The 15,208-nt window shown below is 33.6% G+C and overlaps 3 protein-coding genes across 10 annotated transcripts in view; all 3 read right to left on the bottom strand.

Annotated features, from left to right (window-relative positions):
• The window catches only part of LOC116352229 (ryanodine receptor), a 29,472-nt gene extending 24,770 nt beyond the window's left edge, over window positions 1-4,702 (bottom strand). For 4 of the 6 annotated variants that reach the window (XM_031784649.1, XM_031784653.1, XM_031784652.1 and 1 more), the window contains exons 1-3: window positions 4,617-4,702; window positions 1,663-2,141; window positions 1,340-1,543 (exon numbers count right to left, since the gene is read on the bottom strand). In XM_031784649.1, coding sequence (XP_031640509.1) covers window positions 1,340-1,543; window positions 1,663-1,716 — 258 coding nt within the window. In that variant the 5' untranslated portion in view covers window positions 1,717-2,141; window positions 4,617-4,702. Of the gene's footprint in view, window positions 1-483; window positions 499-1,339; window positions 1,544-1,662; window positions 2,142-4,616 lie in introns of all 6 variants that reach the window. The other 2 variants (XM_031784650.1, XM_031784651.1) reach the window with 1 other exon arrangement.
• A 3,847-nt stretch (window positions 4,703-8,549) lies between these two features.
• Window positions 8,550-11,761, bottom strand: LOC116352658. Of its 3 annotated transcripts, XM_031785402.1 has the most exons (4): window positions 11,587-11,761; window positions 10,602-11,322; window positions 10,410-10,533; window positions 8,550-10,303 (listed from the first exon to the last, which is right to left on the bottom strand). In XM_031785402.1, exons 2-4 carry the CDS (start codon window positions 10,936-10,938, stop codon window positions 10,246-10,248), a joined length of 519 nt encoding a protein of 172 aa, XP_031641262.1. In that variant the 5' UTR covers window positions 10,939-11,322; window positions 11,587-11,761; the 3' UTR covers window positions 8,550-10,245. The 3 variants fall into 3 exon arrangements, with proteins under 3 accessions (XP_031641262.1, XP_031641260.1, XP_031641261.1); XM_031785400.1 differs by having other exon boundaries at window positions 8,550-10,533; window positions 11,587-11,751; XM_031785401.1 differs by lacking the exon at window positions 11,587-11,761 and adding an exon at window positions 11,396-11,489 and having other exon boundaries at window positions 8,550-10,533.
• Window positions 11,762-12,088: 327 nt separating this feature from the next.
• LOC116352659 (transmembrane protein 104 homolog) lies at window positions 12,089-15,194 on the bottom strand. The gene is made up of 4 exons (XM_031785403.1): window positions 14,875-15,194; window positions 14,527-14,751; window positions 14,102-14,406; window positions 12,089-13,976 (listed from the first exon to the last, which is right to left on the bottom strand). Exons 1-4 carry the CDS (start codon window positions 14,929-14,931, stop codon window positions 12,929-12,931), a joined length of 1,635 nt encoding a protein of 544 aa, XP_031641263.1. The 5' UTR covers window positions 14,932-15,194; the 3' UTR covers window positions 12,089-12,928.
• Between the last annotated feature and the right edge of the window lie 14 nt (window positions 15,195-15,208).

Genomic DNA, 15,208 nt, shown 5'->3' with positions numbered 1-15,208 from the left:
CGTATAAAGGTGTTCTACAAAACATTAGTTTTACCATGCAGTCTAAAACAGCTATTTCTACAATACACTAAATATTCAAACAATCGAATTTCGTGTATATAATTTGGAAATTTGAATTGATGAAAACAGTAAATGGTCCGAAAAAAGTAAATGTTCCGAGATTTTGACGATTTGATTGTTTGATTAAATAGCGCCTCCGAGCACACCTAGAATATAACCGCATGTCTACTATGTATGTGAGTTCTAAAGACGACGTGTTCGTTATAATGCTCTCACGAACTGAGCTCATTAGAAATCGGTGCATAAAAGCCAAATAACTATAAATCAAAATCGGTGTGTTCTTTTTATTGCAATGCGAAAAAAATGATTGGAACTAAAATGGATGGATTGGGTGGTAAAATACTTGATCAAAAGCCATCATAAGCAATGTGGAAGTGGAGGTCAGTGTCAAATCTACGAGAATATATATGTCGAAATACTCACTAGAGAATCTCCCTCCTGTAACACGATCACAATGTGATAGACAAAGAGTTATACATATCATTTTTATTTGTTTGTTTAGTTTTTGTGTTTTAATTTAAAAGAATAATTTGTTTTTCTCTTTTAAAAGTGAAAGAAAAAAAATGAACAAGTGTGCAATTGTATATCTATAAAAAAAAATCGTCTACAATGCAATTATGTTTATACAGCTATACAGTGAGAACGCAAATTAATAATTGAGTGCTCCATGAATAAAACACGTTGTTTTAAAATTTGATTTATGTGCAAAATTGGAGTGATCCTCTTTCTATCATCTACGAAACATTTCCTCATTTCGATAGTTTTTGCAAACGGCTTATAAAAGCTTTTTGTTCATAAGCCCACTATTATAATATGCTTTTCATTTCGTTCATTTTATTCATTTAGTAGAAAATTAAGTTCATCATAATAATTGTACATATATAGTCTATCATGTATATAGCCAATGTGTGTGCGTGTAAGAGAGCATAAACTGCGAGCGAAGAAAGTTTTTTTAGTTGTTTTCGATGTAAAAAGCACCACAAATCTGGTATTATTGAATACATTTCACCGTTCATACAATTTTCGCAATTTCGAATGAATATAGCTCGCAAAAGTTGAAGAGAGTATGTTGTGAACATACCATATAGAGTAACAAGATCAAAAATTTAAAAAAATTCTCTCTTATGAGATATGATTCGAATGAAATTACAAAAAAAAAAAACAATTACAACGACACATCTTTTGTCCATCATCACCAGAGCTATCGATGAAAATGGAGTTCGATCGATTCCGAGTGGTATGGATATATAGATGGATAGGTGAAAACAATTTTACATACCGATTCGTTGCCAGTAGCTGTGACTAATTCCTGTAAAGCACGAACTGATAACGCTTGTTCGATGACAAACACGCACTGCGACAGGTCGGGTGGCACATTTTTATCGGCAATATTTTCAAGGAAACAATGACGATTACCAAATCCTTCGGCCGCTAGCATGACACGTTCTCCGGTGGCGTTGCATGATAAGCACACCATGTCTTCCTACAGTTTTATTATAATTAAGATATGAAATGACCTTGGCCAAAAACAAAATTCAATCATGCGATGCCTTCTTTTTTCGAGTGAACACTTCGACTTAAATGTAAATAATAAGGACTCACCGTCCGTAAGAACGAAACATCATCCTGCTCCGATCCTCCTTCCGCTTCAGCCATTTTTCAGCTGAACGTAAGACACTTTAATTTAACTTATTATTTTTGTTCGTTCTGTTGTCAATTTATCGATATTTTCTTCTTTTCCGAAGTATTTAAACTAAATGAGTGGCGATTCGTTTGAAGTTTTACATTTATTTGGTTGGGTTTGCACTCGTCGACAGGTAGTTTCCTTTTTTGTTCTTCTTTCGGGCTAATTATTATTTAACGTCGTAAAATTACAAGGCATGACTTAAATTAATTCAAGCTACCCTTTTTTTACAATCGACGCAATATAGTTTCGGAGTACTCCAATTCAGGTAGTTTTATTTCAAACTTTTATGTCAGCTTTAATTCGTTTCGCGTTTATCTTTCTCTCTCTCTTTTTCTCTTTGTGTGTCGCTCTCAAATTTCATTAAATACGCCACATAGAACTCTTATCAGACTTGCTGAAATGAGATAGAATCAAAAATGATACATTTATGTGTTTTGAATTTACAAATAGTGTTTAGCACAGAAAAAAACACACTTTTCGCTCTCTTCCATTTTACTGTATTTCATTTACAGTTTTAATAATACGCACACATAATTGTGGGGGGAGGGTGTGTAAAATCATACATCGGTTCAACATAGCGGATAACATTACACTCATAAACAACAATTAATGTAGCATTCAGACTCAGTTGCAATGACATACACTTCCTTGACACTATAAACTTGGAAACTTCATGAAAAAAGAAACAGCTATGTACTTTTGTACATACATACACTACGACACGAACTTGAACTCGGATAAAACCAATGGCAAAGGTCAACTGGTATACAATCATATTGTCATCTATTTCACAGTTTTAACACAATATATCCTTTTTTCTCCTCTGACTCTCTTTCTTCTGGAGCTCTTTCTCCGTCTTCAAGAGTTTATGAGCTTTTATCATATGTATGCTGTATAGTTATAATTAATCTTCAGCTTCCATATGTACTGGTATGTAATGGTTTCAAACTTGGCCTTGGATCTGGTTAAAATGTAATGAAAAAGCATGTCAGTTCATTGTGAACTCGGTCATCTGTTCTACATATGTATGGCGTAATGTGTTTGATGTTTCTTCAAAATGGGTTGGTGTTAATTTCTTGCTTGAAATATAATCGCAAACTTATTAAATAATACATGGATTACATATGAGGTAATATTTCACTTCTCGACATAAAAAAATTGATCATGCCATTCTTTCCGAGTTTCGCTTAGATTTTTGTCTCTTTTCTATTTGTGTATGTGTGTTTAGTTGAAGTCAATACGTGCTAAAAGCTCATCGCAAATAAATATACACACAGCACAGAGTCAACAGTGTCGGACGCACGTGTCGGTACAGACAGTTTTAGTTCGGTGTTTGCGCGTTCGCAAACATAATCATATTCAACGAAAGTAAGTGTAACGCATAGATTGGCTTGTGTGTGCCGCATAGCCACATAAGTAAATCGCACACACGGACTATATTCGCAATGATCGCTATAAAAAAAAGCGGCAACAACAACAACAAAAAAACGAAGAAAGGAAGAATAAAACTAGCCACCGAGCTTGGTGTGAATGAGAAGGAGCTGCGTATACCGAGTAACGGAAAAACGAATCATAAGACACAATCAGAATGAGATAGAGAGTGAGTTTTACAAGATATTTTTGGCATTGAGCTAAACGTCGAAAATAATATTCGAGGCCCCGGTGAAATCATCATCATCATCAGCCCGATGCCGAATTTCTTTCGCTCTTTCTCTCTCTCACTCTTTCACTGTCTCTCTGTTCTGAATAGTTTTTTTTTCTACTGCTATTCGGTTTTTATTTTGTTCCGTAAATTCAGCGGATATTTAAGTATGACATTTCAACGGCAAATATCAATTCACATTTCGTCACATTTTCACTCATTTTCATTTGGTTGGGTAATTGGTAGCGCTTTGAAAATTATTTAAACAACAATTTTACTGTATATTTAAAGCAAAAATTTCTCAACCCATTTGTGCCAACACAGTTCTAATTCAACACAAGACAAATCGTGAATATCGCACAAAGAGAGATCGAAAATGATGCAAACACACGAGATCGCATGTTTTCGCATGAATATTCCAACCGTAATTCGAACTACGACGATATATCAATAAAATTGAGTTAATAAAAATCCGTGCGAAGTGTGAGAGAGTCACCCGTTTAATTTGATTGCAACATTATAATGTATACATCTCTTTTTCCGTCCTCTTTCTCTCTCTGTCTCTCTTAAGTCAGTTTTGGGATTCGATGCAATATTTAGTCACTACTCGGAATCATCATCATCATCATCATCATTGTTCACTGACAAATACACGCACAAATGCGTACGCAAACATTTTTGTCATAAACCACCAGCGCGCACAAATCAAATTTTCGAATGAGCTAAATAAAATTTATATTGAAATTGCATTTGGCAAATTCAGTCCTGTGAGAACCGCACTATTTCAATATCAAATCGCTGAGCACACGCACCACAATAAAAAACATCACAAAAATTCTCACAATTCATACACAATTCAGAGCATACCGTTAACTCTGCCGCGCGTAATTTATTTTGAATTTTACACAATTTCTAATAACAATGGCAACAATTAAATGACCCAACACACGTAACATAAATCGACCAAATCTCACTGGAAAATCAATTAATTGGCAAATAGTTTCGCGTTTTATCGGTCGATGTGTATTCATCGGCCCGAATTTACAAAAAAGGAAGAAAAAAAACTGTTATTGGTGATAGAACAAAACGAGACAGCGACGAATTAACTGAACCGAACCAACAAGAAGAAAAAATAATCGAAAAATTCGAGTGTAAAACCGAACGGATACATTCAAAATGAAAAAAATGTGAATGACGAGATAAACAACAAAAAATCGCTCTCCTTACAATATGAGACGGTGGTCTGACACGCTTTCTATTGCAGCCTCGAATATACTAAATTCATTTCTCGTTCTCTTTTTTTCAAATGTTCGCTATTCGTTGTATAATATATATCTATTTAGTACGGATGGATATACATATGGTGAAGCATTTTCCGTTAGTTGCCGACTCATACATAGGGCAGACAACACGCGAAAATCGAGACCGACAAAACTGTGTGAATAATGCGAGAGAGTAAAAGAGAGATGAAACAAAAAATTGCAAATTCAATATATATGTAGGGGAAAACGCTTCAAAGTGGATCCCCTTTTCCGAACAAGATTTTTCGAAATATTCTTTTTATGATTCCACTGACAAAATATGTTTAAGTTTTCAAGAGATTTGATTGACAAAATGCATTTTTTGAGTGGCTATTTGACTTTATATGATCAATTAAGAAAACCTTTAATGGTCAAGTTTATTCAAGAAGAGATCCGGTTTGGAACCAGCTCCTCTATATATTGGATTATTATGTATGTGCAATTTTCCGAAAATGCCCTTCTCGCATTCGGCGGCAGTACAAACCAAAGTTTTACAAAACAAAACGACGTTCGCCCGTTGTCGCAAATCAAAGCAAAAAGAAAAGAACAAAATGAAAATGGAAAATTCAACATATACACAGAAGCGTCACCGTCGTTTTCGTTGTTATTGTTGTTGTTGTTGTCGTCGTCGACAACAACCAAATCGATGCCCGAGTACAAACAAGCATAAAAACCTTAAAGGCCTGCTAAAATAAAAACGAAACTTACAACACGCACTATCTTACTTATTTTACCGTGTGTCCGTCAGCAACCACATGCACAGTCACATAATGAACATTACGTATGTTGTGCACAACACATAAATATGTGTGCCTTCTGCCGATTGTGTGTCTTAATGTTATTTATAAACACAAGATTCTTTATATCCATATAGTAGGGTGGACCAATTTTTTTTGCATCAAGTCCACATCGCGATTCTGGTTTTATGGGTCATAACAAGCATTTTTGACCAAGGAACCATATGTCTAAAATGAATTTCGAGCCTGCGGATTTTTCTACGTAGATATTTTCCAAAATATTTAAAAATCGACTGAGATATTGCATTAAAAAGGAAAAAAAACATTATTTTTTTCTCTAGCCAAATGTGTATGCGGGGTTTTTGGGGTCGAAGAGTCCATTTTTGACATTTATTTTGCGATATAATAACGTTTTGATACGGTTTCCATACAAAAACTGGCAAAAATGGTCATTTACTTCTTTTTTTTTCCAAATTTTTTTTGTTGATGTCGATTTTATCATCGGATCAAAAAATTATGTTCTACAAAGTTGTTCAGAATGATGAGAGAAATTTTTTGGGTCAGCTGCCCTCCAACTCCCCCCACCCCCTAGGGGGTCGGGGGTCATAACCCCTTAACCTGATTTTTTTGACCTGAAACCCAAAAATTCGGCTTCAGCATGCCAAAAAACTAGGGGAAAATGACTACTTATAAGTTCGACGAAACCTATAGAATTGTACGAAAAACTTACCAAAACTTAGACGAACTTATGAAATCGCACGCTTCTTATGAGAACTTTTACGAACTAACGCTTTGTCCATATACATTAACACACTGCTGTAAATTCGATAAGCGTCAACACGCAGAAACAGTCGCACATGTAGTAGTCAAATGACACAATACTGGTCAACTTTTTTTAATTACATCTCACGCTGCAAATAATTTATATAAAAAAGTAGAACGTATTTTAAAATAAAATACCAATCCAATTAGAAAATTGGATATCATCCTTGAAAGACCTGATTTTGATATTGAAGCATCGCTCTCAACACTCATACTTATTACTGATTATTCACTATCAAAACCGACTCTTTCAAAAGTGACGTCTAATTAGACGAATTTATATTTCTTGGTATTTTTTTACCGAAAACCTGCTCGACATATTTATACAAATTATTTTCTATCTGATTCAACATGACTAACATTTATTACCATTTACAACATGACAACAATTGACGTTGAAAAACTTACTAGTAATCTATAGGAACTTACGTAAAACTTGGACGAACTTACAAAAATGTATATAGAACTCAAGAGAACTTACGCGAACTTGTGAAACTTACAGATACTTATGAACTTACAACGAGTCATTTTCCCCTAGCCAAAAAACCTTTAGAAAGTGTTTTTTCCAGATGCCCTCCGAGCCAATTTTCACAAAATACCCCATAGTCTCATAGTATTTGACCCCTAATGGAGGGATCTTACTTTTTGTGAAAACTGAATATCTCAGTCGATTTTTAAATATTTTGGAAAATATCTACGTAGAAAAATCCGCAGGCTCAAAATTCATTTTAGACATATGGTTCCTTGGGCAAAAATGCTTGTTATGACCCATAGAACCAGAATCGCGATGTGAACTTGAAGGTTTTTTCGGCCCCCTACAAATTGACCCACCCTACTATATAGTGTATGTCGACAGTGCCGTTTTTTTATGTATCACACCCGTTACTGGTGCAATTTGTAAACGAGCATCACTAAATTGAATGGTTGTTTTCGATCATTTTCATTAACTGTTTTTAAAGGTTTAAACATAGCGAATTTGCTCAATTTTGGCAGTTAAAAAATCTAAATTTTTATTCAAATTCGACAAGTTTTTATTCAATATTAGTTTTGCAAAATAATTTAATACTTTGTTTGAAATATAATCGGTTTCAACGAAATGAACGCCTTTTCTTTTTGTATGTGGTTTACAGATGTCGTTTGTTTGAACTTGATTTTGCAACAAATTCACGGTGTCATATTTCAATTTATTGTGAAACAAAATACAAAATCGAGATGTCTTTTCATGATTATCTGTTGAGATATTTAAGCAAACAAGGCATAACTTTGTTGATTTACGTGAACAATGTGTATGAAAGATCACTGTCTGTAACACTAGTTTATTTGATTTGCTATTCCAACTTTTACTTTTTTCTTTTTAAACAAAAATGACAATTTTTTTCTAATGAAATAAGCTTTTTTGTGCAATGAACTTATGTGCTTTATTGTTTGCAGTTTTGACTCGTATTTCATATATGATCTTGCTTCAAAAATTTTTTGAGATAAACTCGGTACATCCTAGACGCTCTCAGATATATTCAGAATTTTATTTTCGTCCAAATCCTTGGGCAATAAAAAATCAAATCACTTACTTCATCAGTCATTCGATCTCGTGAAGTTCATGGGTTTCCGTCAGCATTCCGGGCGTTTGTAATCACTTTTAAAGAAGTGCAATCTTTTAATAGCTCATTGAAATATCGATATTTTTCTATATGAAAAATGATCGATTTTCCATATAAATCGACCTCCACAGATTTATTATAACCAACGATTTATTAATATAAAAAGAACCGACGATATATTTGATAATAAATTCTAATTAATCGTACTCGATTTCATAAATACCTTGCGCGAAATCGCAATTCAACTGTGCAACATTTGCCATAGATAACACAATTTTTCAGTTTAAAAAAAATGTCAAGAATCATCGACCTCTTACTTTCTAGAGCTGAAAGTTTGCGCTAGATGACAATTTGTTACATTATTGACGCGCTCATTGTTGATGAATTGAACATAGCAAATAATATCGCATAAATTCTCTAGAGCATATACTCTACTCTCTTGCTCTCTTTCCATTGCATACTTATGTACTTACGTATTAAAATCAAAATCAATTGCATAAACAACATTTATCATTATTATTAGTAATTATTACAAAAAAAAAACAAACATTGGTCATTTTAGTTTCCATCAAAAGAGATATTTAATCGTTCTACAGAAAATCAAAATCTTTACATACTTTCAAAATAAAAAAAATAGTATAGTACTAGCTGAACCCTGCCCACTTCGCTGGGCAAAATAATAAGAAAAGAAACAAAAAAAACGTCATTTCAAAATCAGTTTTATTATTCAAGTGCTCTTTCATATACAATATATAATAATATATAAATGTTCCTGCTAGAGTAACCAGATTCACATCTATTTTCTATGTACCGGCAGTCACAACGAATATTGAGTATTTCTCCCGCGCTCTAAGATTAAAAAGATAACATAATGATCATTTTTCTGACATTGACCTACTGGAGAATTCGTTGACTCGTTCTAAACATGCTATCAATTCATCGTTACCAAATGAACTATGGCCTAATTTCAGATAGGTTATGACTTCCTAATGCAACTAAATTACATTTCCTCATTTATATACTATATTTCTTTTTTCTTTTATCATTATCAACTTAAAACAGTTTACTCTCATATTATTCTACCATTCTTTCACCATTATTATTTTAAATCAATTATTTATTAATATTAAAAACCCAAAATTATTATCTCGTGATTATGATCTGTAAGAGGGCTTTGGTTCTGTTGATTGTAGTCATATACCATACATTTCCAAATAAAAAGAAAAAAAAAATATTTTTGGTTTTACCATCATCTGTATAAATGAATAATGCCGATTGTTGATAGTTGATATTGAGGAATTTCATCATTTCTATTTTCATTTACAACACCAAAAACGGCCATATCGATTCCTTTGTTTATGTGTTTGCAAATATATTTTATTGATTTGACAGAATTGCAGTATTCAACGTTTATATGGGCTTTAAAAGTTTTTGATAACAATGGCGAATATGGTACGATCCAGCGATTATCCATTTCAATGTCTTGATTATTCATTTTTATAACAACCGTTTTTCCACCGTTTTCGATAGCGCGACGACGATATAATGGATAACCTTGGGTAACGTTTGGAATATACACGGAGAATTTCGATTCATATCACCACACGGACCATGAATCATATTTTTTGTGACAATTTCAAATAATTCTGGATCAATTGTTCTATCAGGTATTTCTGCTGATATGATATTATCAATTTGTTCTGATGTTATTTTATTGACTAACCAAATTAAAATGTGCGCATGAGGCAAACCTCTCTTTTGCCACTCCACGGAATACATCCAACAGCGAACTTCACCAAAAACTTTATATTTCACAATAAAATCCACGAAAGACCTCAGTTTTTGTCCAAATACACGTGCTGTAATATCATGCCGATCTATTGGTGATTGGCCGGGCAATAGATGATCACTTATTTCGGTCCATTTCGGATTGCAAGTGAAAGTAGTAAATAAATCCGGTCGACCATCACGCCATACGTATGCCATTCCATCCTGCGAATATTCTTGCATATGCCGTGGACTATCTGTTCACGATGATGGCAATATAACCATTGGTGTAACCATCATTAATTATAGCATCACGTAAATGTATGTATTCATCAACAACAAACAACAACAATCATTTATAGACCGATTGTACCTTTCGGTGTGTGGTTTTTTACGAAACGACTAGACTCAAATTCCTCTAACAATTCCTCTCCAAACTTCCCTATTGAGAGCCAGGTCTTGAGTTTCTCTACACCAATCATACCCTCTAACATTCAAATCACAACGTCTACGGGGTCTTCCTCTGTTTCTCGGTCCATCTGCTTCGGCATACAAAATCTTCTTTGGTAAACGCAAATCACCCATACGCTGGACATGTCCAAACCATCTCAGTCTCGACATTCTTACAACTTCATCTCAAATTCTCTCGTTTCTTATACGATATTCCCATTGGTCTCTTCGCGATACTCCTGAAATCATTCGCAAAACTTTGATTTCAGTATGTATTCATCACAACGCAATTTTTGCTGATTAAATCTAATGTAATTTAAACGTTCGGTTTCGATTTTGGCATACATGTCAACAACAAATTGATGAAATAAATGACGGCCTTTCACAATGTAATTGTCTTCATTTTCTCGAAGCATTAATCGATTGCCATAGTAATTCATTGCGCTGACCTTTTTAATTACATCCACACCTAAAAATGATTAACAACATTTATTAGCTGATTTTTAATACAATACCAAAACCTGATATTGAACTCACCTGTTGTAGGATTTTTCATTTTGATATTAAAATGATAACCATCTTCTCCATATGGAAATAATATTGGATACTGCAAGGCATCATATGAACGATGAGTTTCAGATATACGGTGCAATATATCGTTACGACGTTTAAGAACAATGTCACGTGGTTCAAATTGAGCACCAACAATAACAATGGCCACATCATTACTATCAAATGCCGGTGCATTAAATCTTCTGGCGTCGTCACCAACAGGTCTTTTATCCGCACGAATAACAATCCTGTGATTATCAGTGGGCATACGATCAAGTGCAATTTCAAATCGTCTAATCAATTCGTTGTGCTCATGGAACATTTTCTATAGCTCGCCAATTATTTCTCTTCTTCTACTATTCGCTATCGTACACTGCTGACTCAATTCATCGTTTTCATTCCCAATCAAATAAATTTGAAGATTTTTGTAATCTGCACCCGGAATCGGTAACAAAGATCATTGAATATGTCCAGTAAATTCATCGATATAAGTACAATTTTAATTTGTATTGGATGCTTGTCATATAGATACTGAATGTATCTATAATAAAATCTCTTTTGTTCTAATATAGCAAAGTCCAAATGCAGATCTCTAGCTGCATTCGAAAATGATTCTAGACTGTGCAAATTGGCATGATAGAGGAAGGTGGTATGAGATACGAATTTGATACCGCAAACAATACATTGCATTTCCTCCATAATGGCGCTATGTTTTTTGAAGAAAAAAAAACATAAAACAAAATTATTTCAACTATTTTAATCTCATTATGAAGACATACTTCGAATGACGATGAAGTGAAGAATATAATTTTGACAATTTTTTTTTGAATTGGTTGTTAATAGTTAATAGCATCCTAATAAAATACTATCATAATACAAAATGTATTAACATATTGGATTTGGCACATCTATAAATGCAATTGAACTTAAATAGCACTGAAAATATTGAACTGCACAGAAAAATACTCACAATGGCGTCCGACACTCTCAAAATCCCAAACGAAAAGAACGAAGAAAACACAGAAATGTCACAACACAGCACGTCGTGTGTAAACAAAGTGAATATATTGTACAGAATACAATAGCTCGTCTCCTCACACTCAGGGCGCTCTCAATGATTTGTGTGTTAAACTATTGTACAATTCATACAGATAGTTCATCTCTTCACACTCACAGCGCTCTCAATGCTTTATGTGTATTGTGAGTGAACGCGTCCAACGTAAATGCATTCAATACACACAAAGCATTGAGAGCGCTATGAGTGTGAAGAGACGAACTATTGTACAGGGTACAATAAATATATATTGTGTAAGTGAGAAAGAAGGGTTTAAGTGAGAAAGAACAAAACAAACATTTGTTGTTTTGTTCTTTCTCACTTAAAAAAACCTTCGAAAAAACATCTTTTTTTTAAATAATTTTTTTTTGTATTTTTTCAAATTTTTCTTTGAAAAAAATATAAACCACAACATCACTTAATTTTATATATATACATAGATGATAAAAAAAATATATTTATTGAATAGTTTTTCTTTCTCATTCTGTGTTTGAATATAGCCACATATTTCCATCTTGCGCTTGAATAAAGTTAAACATTTGTAAAATAATTTTCATTTCGTTCTTTTTTTTATGTCAACAATATCATTTACAATAAAATAGATGTTCCACATTTGTAAGACCATGAATACAGTCGATGCACCATTCGTTAATCTAAGTAAATTTATACAATAATTGGTTTTATTTTCTCATATTTTTCTATTTAAATTTTGTTTTTTGTTTTTTTTTGTTATTGTTTTGGTAAGGTCCTTATCTATTCATATAACTTTTAAAAAGTAAAATTCAAAATATTATTCAATTTCTCTCATCATTTGAATATTTACATTAAAAATTAACCACTAATTTTATATGAATGTTGTATCACGGTTAATGAGTGGATGTGTTCACGTCTGTAAGAATGTTTTGGTAAAGAGAAGATGTTCAACATGCATTTGTATCTATCTTATGATTTGATTGAGAATCATTTAAATCCTACTCTGATGCATTCAATCATCAACATTGTTCAGGTAGATGATGTTTGAGCTGCTAAATATGTGTCAAATAAGACATTATATTAATTTACTATTTTGTTTTGGTTTCAAATGCAACCTACTTTTTGTTGCATCATTCGATTCATGAAGTTTTGATTAATTTGTGAGGAAAAAAATGTATCTAAAAGTAAGTTCAGAAGAAGAGCAAACTTCATCTATCGAATGATGAATTAGAAAAAAAACATACAATCTTGATTTTTTTGAATTTAGCCATCGATTGAAAATGAACTAATGTGTAAAATGAATACCAAGATGATTTGGCTGACGAAGTGAGTTGGTTAGGAAGTTAACTGTAACAAATACAACGGATGTCACACTCCACACGAGTACGAAAATCAACCAGGCCACACTTTGAAATGGGCTTGAGTAATCGTTGACAATTCCTTGTCCCAAAATTGTACGACATGTTTTTCTTGCTCGCCACACCAATGCAATCGGAATAATATATTGAATACCAGTGCCAGCATATGAGCCCGTGAAACTAACTAAACTTGCCAATGAATCGGTAAAATATGTGACAGCAATTGGCGGCAATATTGCCATCAATGGAAATGTACAGCGACGCAATAAAAATTGACAAAAACTCGAATACGCCGAATCGACATTGGTTGCATTCGTTTGTGTTGATGTTGATCCCATGAACAATGCCTCTAAATTGTTTCGTAGCGTAATTGCAATGATCGGAAAACTGGTGGATAATGTAAAAACTGGAAACAATGCCAGAAAATATTCAATGACTACAAGGAAGATATTTGATTGTTTTTGCGTCGGAATAAAGTTCAGCGTATACAAATCTTCGAGAACAGCAAACGCAAATGATCCAGTTAATGCAAGAAATAGATAAAAACCGGCAATGAGCATATAATCAGCGGATAACATTTTATGCAAACCGCTTTTATCGCGAATTGGTGCGACCAACGATGGAAGTGAATGATGACACATGAACGAATAAACGCAGGTGCCAAACAATGATGGTATTCCATATGGATTTGCCATTGGTGGATAAGCCTGTTGACCATAAACCATAAGGCGTCGTACAGCTATACTAATCATTATTGAAAATGCCATCCATCGCAGCAAGATTGTGCACATTTGAATGTATTTGGTTTTTTGTACGTTGAAAAATGTGAATGGGCCCAATAGAACGATGAAACCGATCAGAGATAATCGATAACAATCGAGTCGTGTAAATGTTGACCATTGACCTGCTTCGATATTTGTCCAACATGGTTTTGCATCCAGTTCATCATCTGTTGCATTGACGCTAATTCGTGTACTGTGCACGCAAATAAGGCGACATACGCACAAGAAATGAAAAAAAAAATATGTACGAAATGAAACGATAAATACACAAATAGTATGGATTGGAATTGAACAGCAACAGCCAATATTTATACTCACCAAATGACATCTCGAAGTGTTTTTGCAACAGCAGCTGCGTAAATACTCAAGTCACCGTACAAGTAAATGGCAAAGCATAGAAAAAACAGCACACGACCCGTATCATTGAAAAAAATGCGTGCCATATCGACCAATTCAATTTTGGTTTCGATTTCATAGTATCGTGTTCGTTGCGAAAACAATGGCATATGCTCAATCGTATGATTCACACTGTCATTTTGGATGAGACGATTCGGTTCAAAGTCATTGACAATCGCTGAATCGTTATCTTCTTCGGTTGTTGAATCCGCATCTTGAGCATTATACTAAATGTATTTCATTATTGAAGAAAACATTGAAAAAATTGAGTCAATTGAGAAAACAAAAATCATATGTAAAAAATATTAAACAATCAAATCTTTATCAATATATTGATTTCAACTTACGCCTTCACGTTCTCGTTCTCGTTTCAATTGCTCCAATCGTCCCCAATAGTAAATGGCATTTGCACAGGCCATCGTTTCAATTACAAATGTAACCGTCATATAGCTAATGAATGCCAATATTGTTATAAGCACCAAACCCAATAGCCATCCCGTTTTGGCGAAGGCCGATGGAAGCGTCAGTGCACCCGTTCCAACAATTAAATTGAATAAAAACACCAAACCAATCTGCCGTGTTGAATGAATGGAATGAAATCGCACGCAAATTAATTTTATTAAAAAACCTCACTAAGATTTTTGTGCAACAATATGGAAACGTATGAAAATTGTTTTGGAAATAACAATATTTACCCATGATGAATATCCATCATTTGCAGATCCGGATCGATTCTCTCTTGAGGCTGGCATCTTTGCCCCACAATTTATTTATAAAAATCGAAATGATAACACTTTTTCTGGCATTGACGCGAGAAAAATAAACACTTGTTGACGTCGCTGATTTTTATTCAATCTGATTCATTTAAATTCGAAATGCTACTGCTAAGTACAAACTAAATCTCAACACATACGTGAAGAATGTGAAACACAAAAGAACAAACAAAAAAAAACTATACTGTACTGATTTACTTTTTGTTGAATTTCACTCGAACGACGAAACTAAATCAAAACAATGCACTATAAACCA

The sequence above is a fragment of the Contarinia nasturtii genome, unplaced genomic scaffold (genome assembly GCF_009176525.2).
Source record: "Contarinia nasturtii isolate CC-2019 unplaced genomic scaffold, AAFC_CNas_1.1 Cnas_scaffold_187, whole genome shotgun sequence".
NCBI lineage: Eukaryota > Metazoa > Arthropoda > Insecta > Diptera > Cecidomyiidae > Contarinia > Contarinia nasturtii.
This window is presented reverse-complemented; position numbering and strand designations above follow the sequence as displayed.

Excerpts from the sequence above, each read along its gene's own strand:
- LOC116352658 (XM_031785400.1), bottom strand. The coding sequence starts at position 10,938 with ATGTTCCATGAGCACAACGAATTGATTAGACGATTTGAAATTGCACTT. Across the intron at positions 10,534-10,601 it reads AATGAAAAATCCTACAACAG|GTGTGGATGTAATTAAAAAG; the intron begins GTGAGTTCAATA and ends AATCATTTTTAG.
- LOC116352659 (XM_031785403.1), bottom strand. The coding sequence starts at position 14,931 with ATGCCAGCCTCAAGAGAGAATCGATCCGGATCTGCAAATGATGGATAT. Across the intron at positions 14,752-14,874 it reads ATGATGGATATTCATCATGG|ATTGGTTTGGTGTTTTTATT; the intron begins GTAAATATTGTT and ends TCAACACGGCAG. Across the intron at positions 13,977-14,101 it reads ACACTTCGAGATGTCATTTG|TACACGAATTAGCGTCAATG; the intron begins GTGAGTATAAAT and ends TTGCGTGCACAG.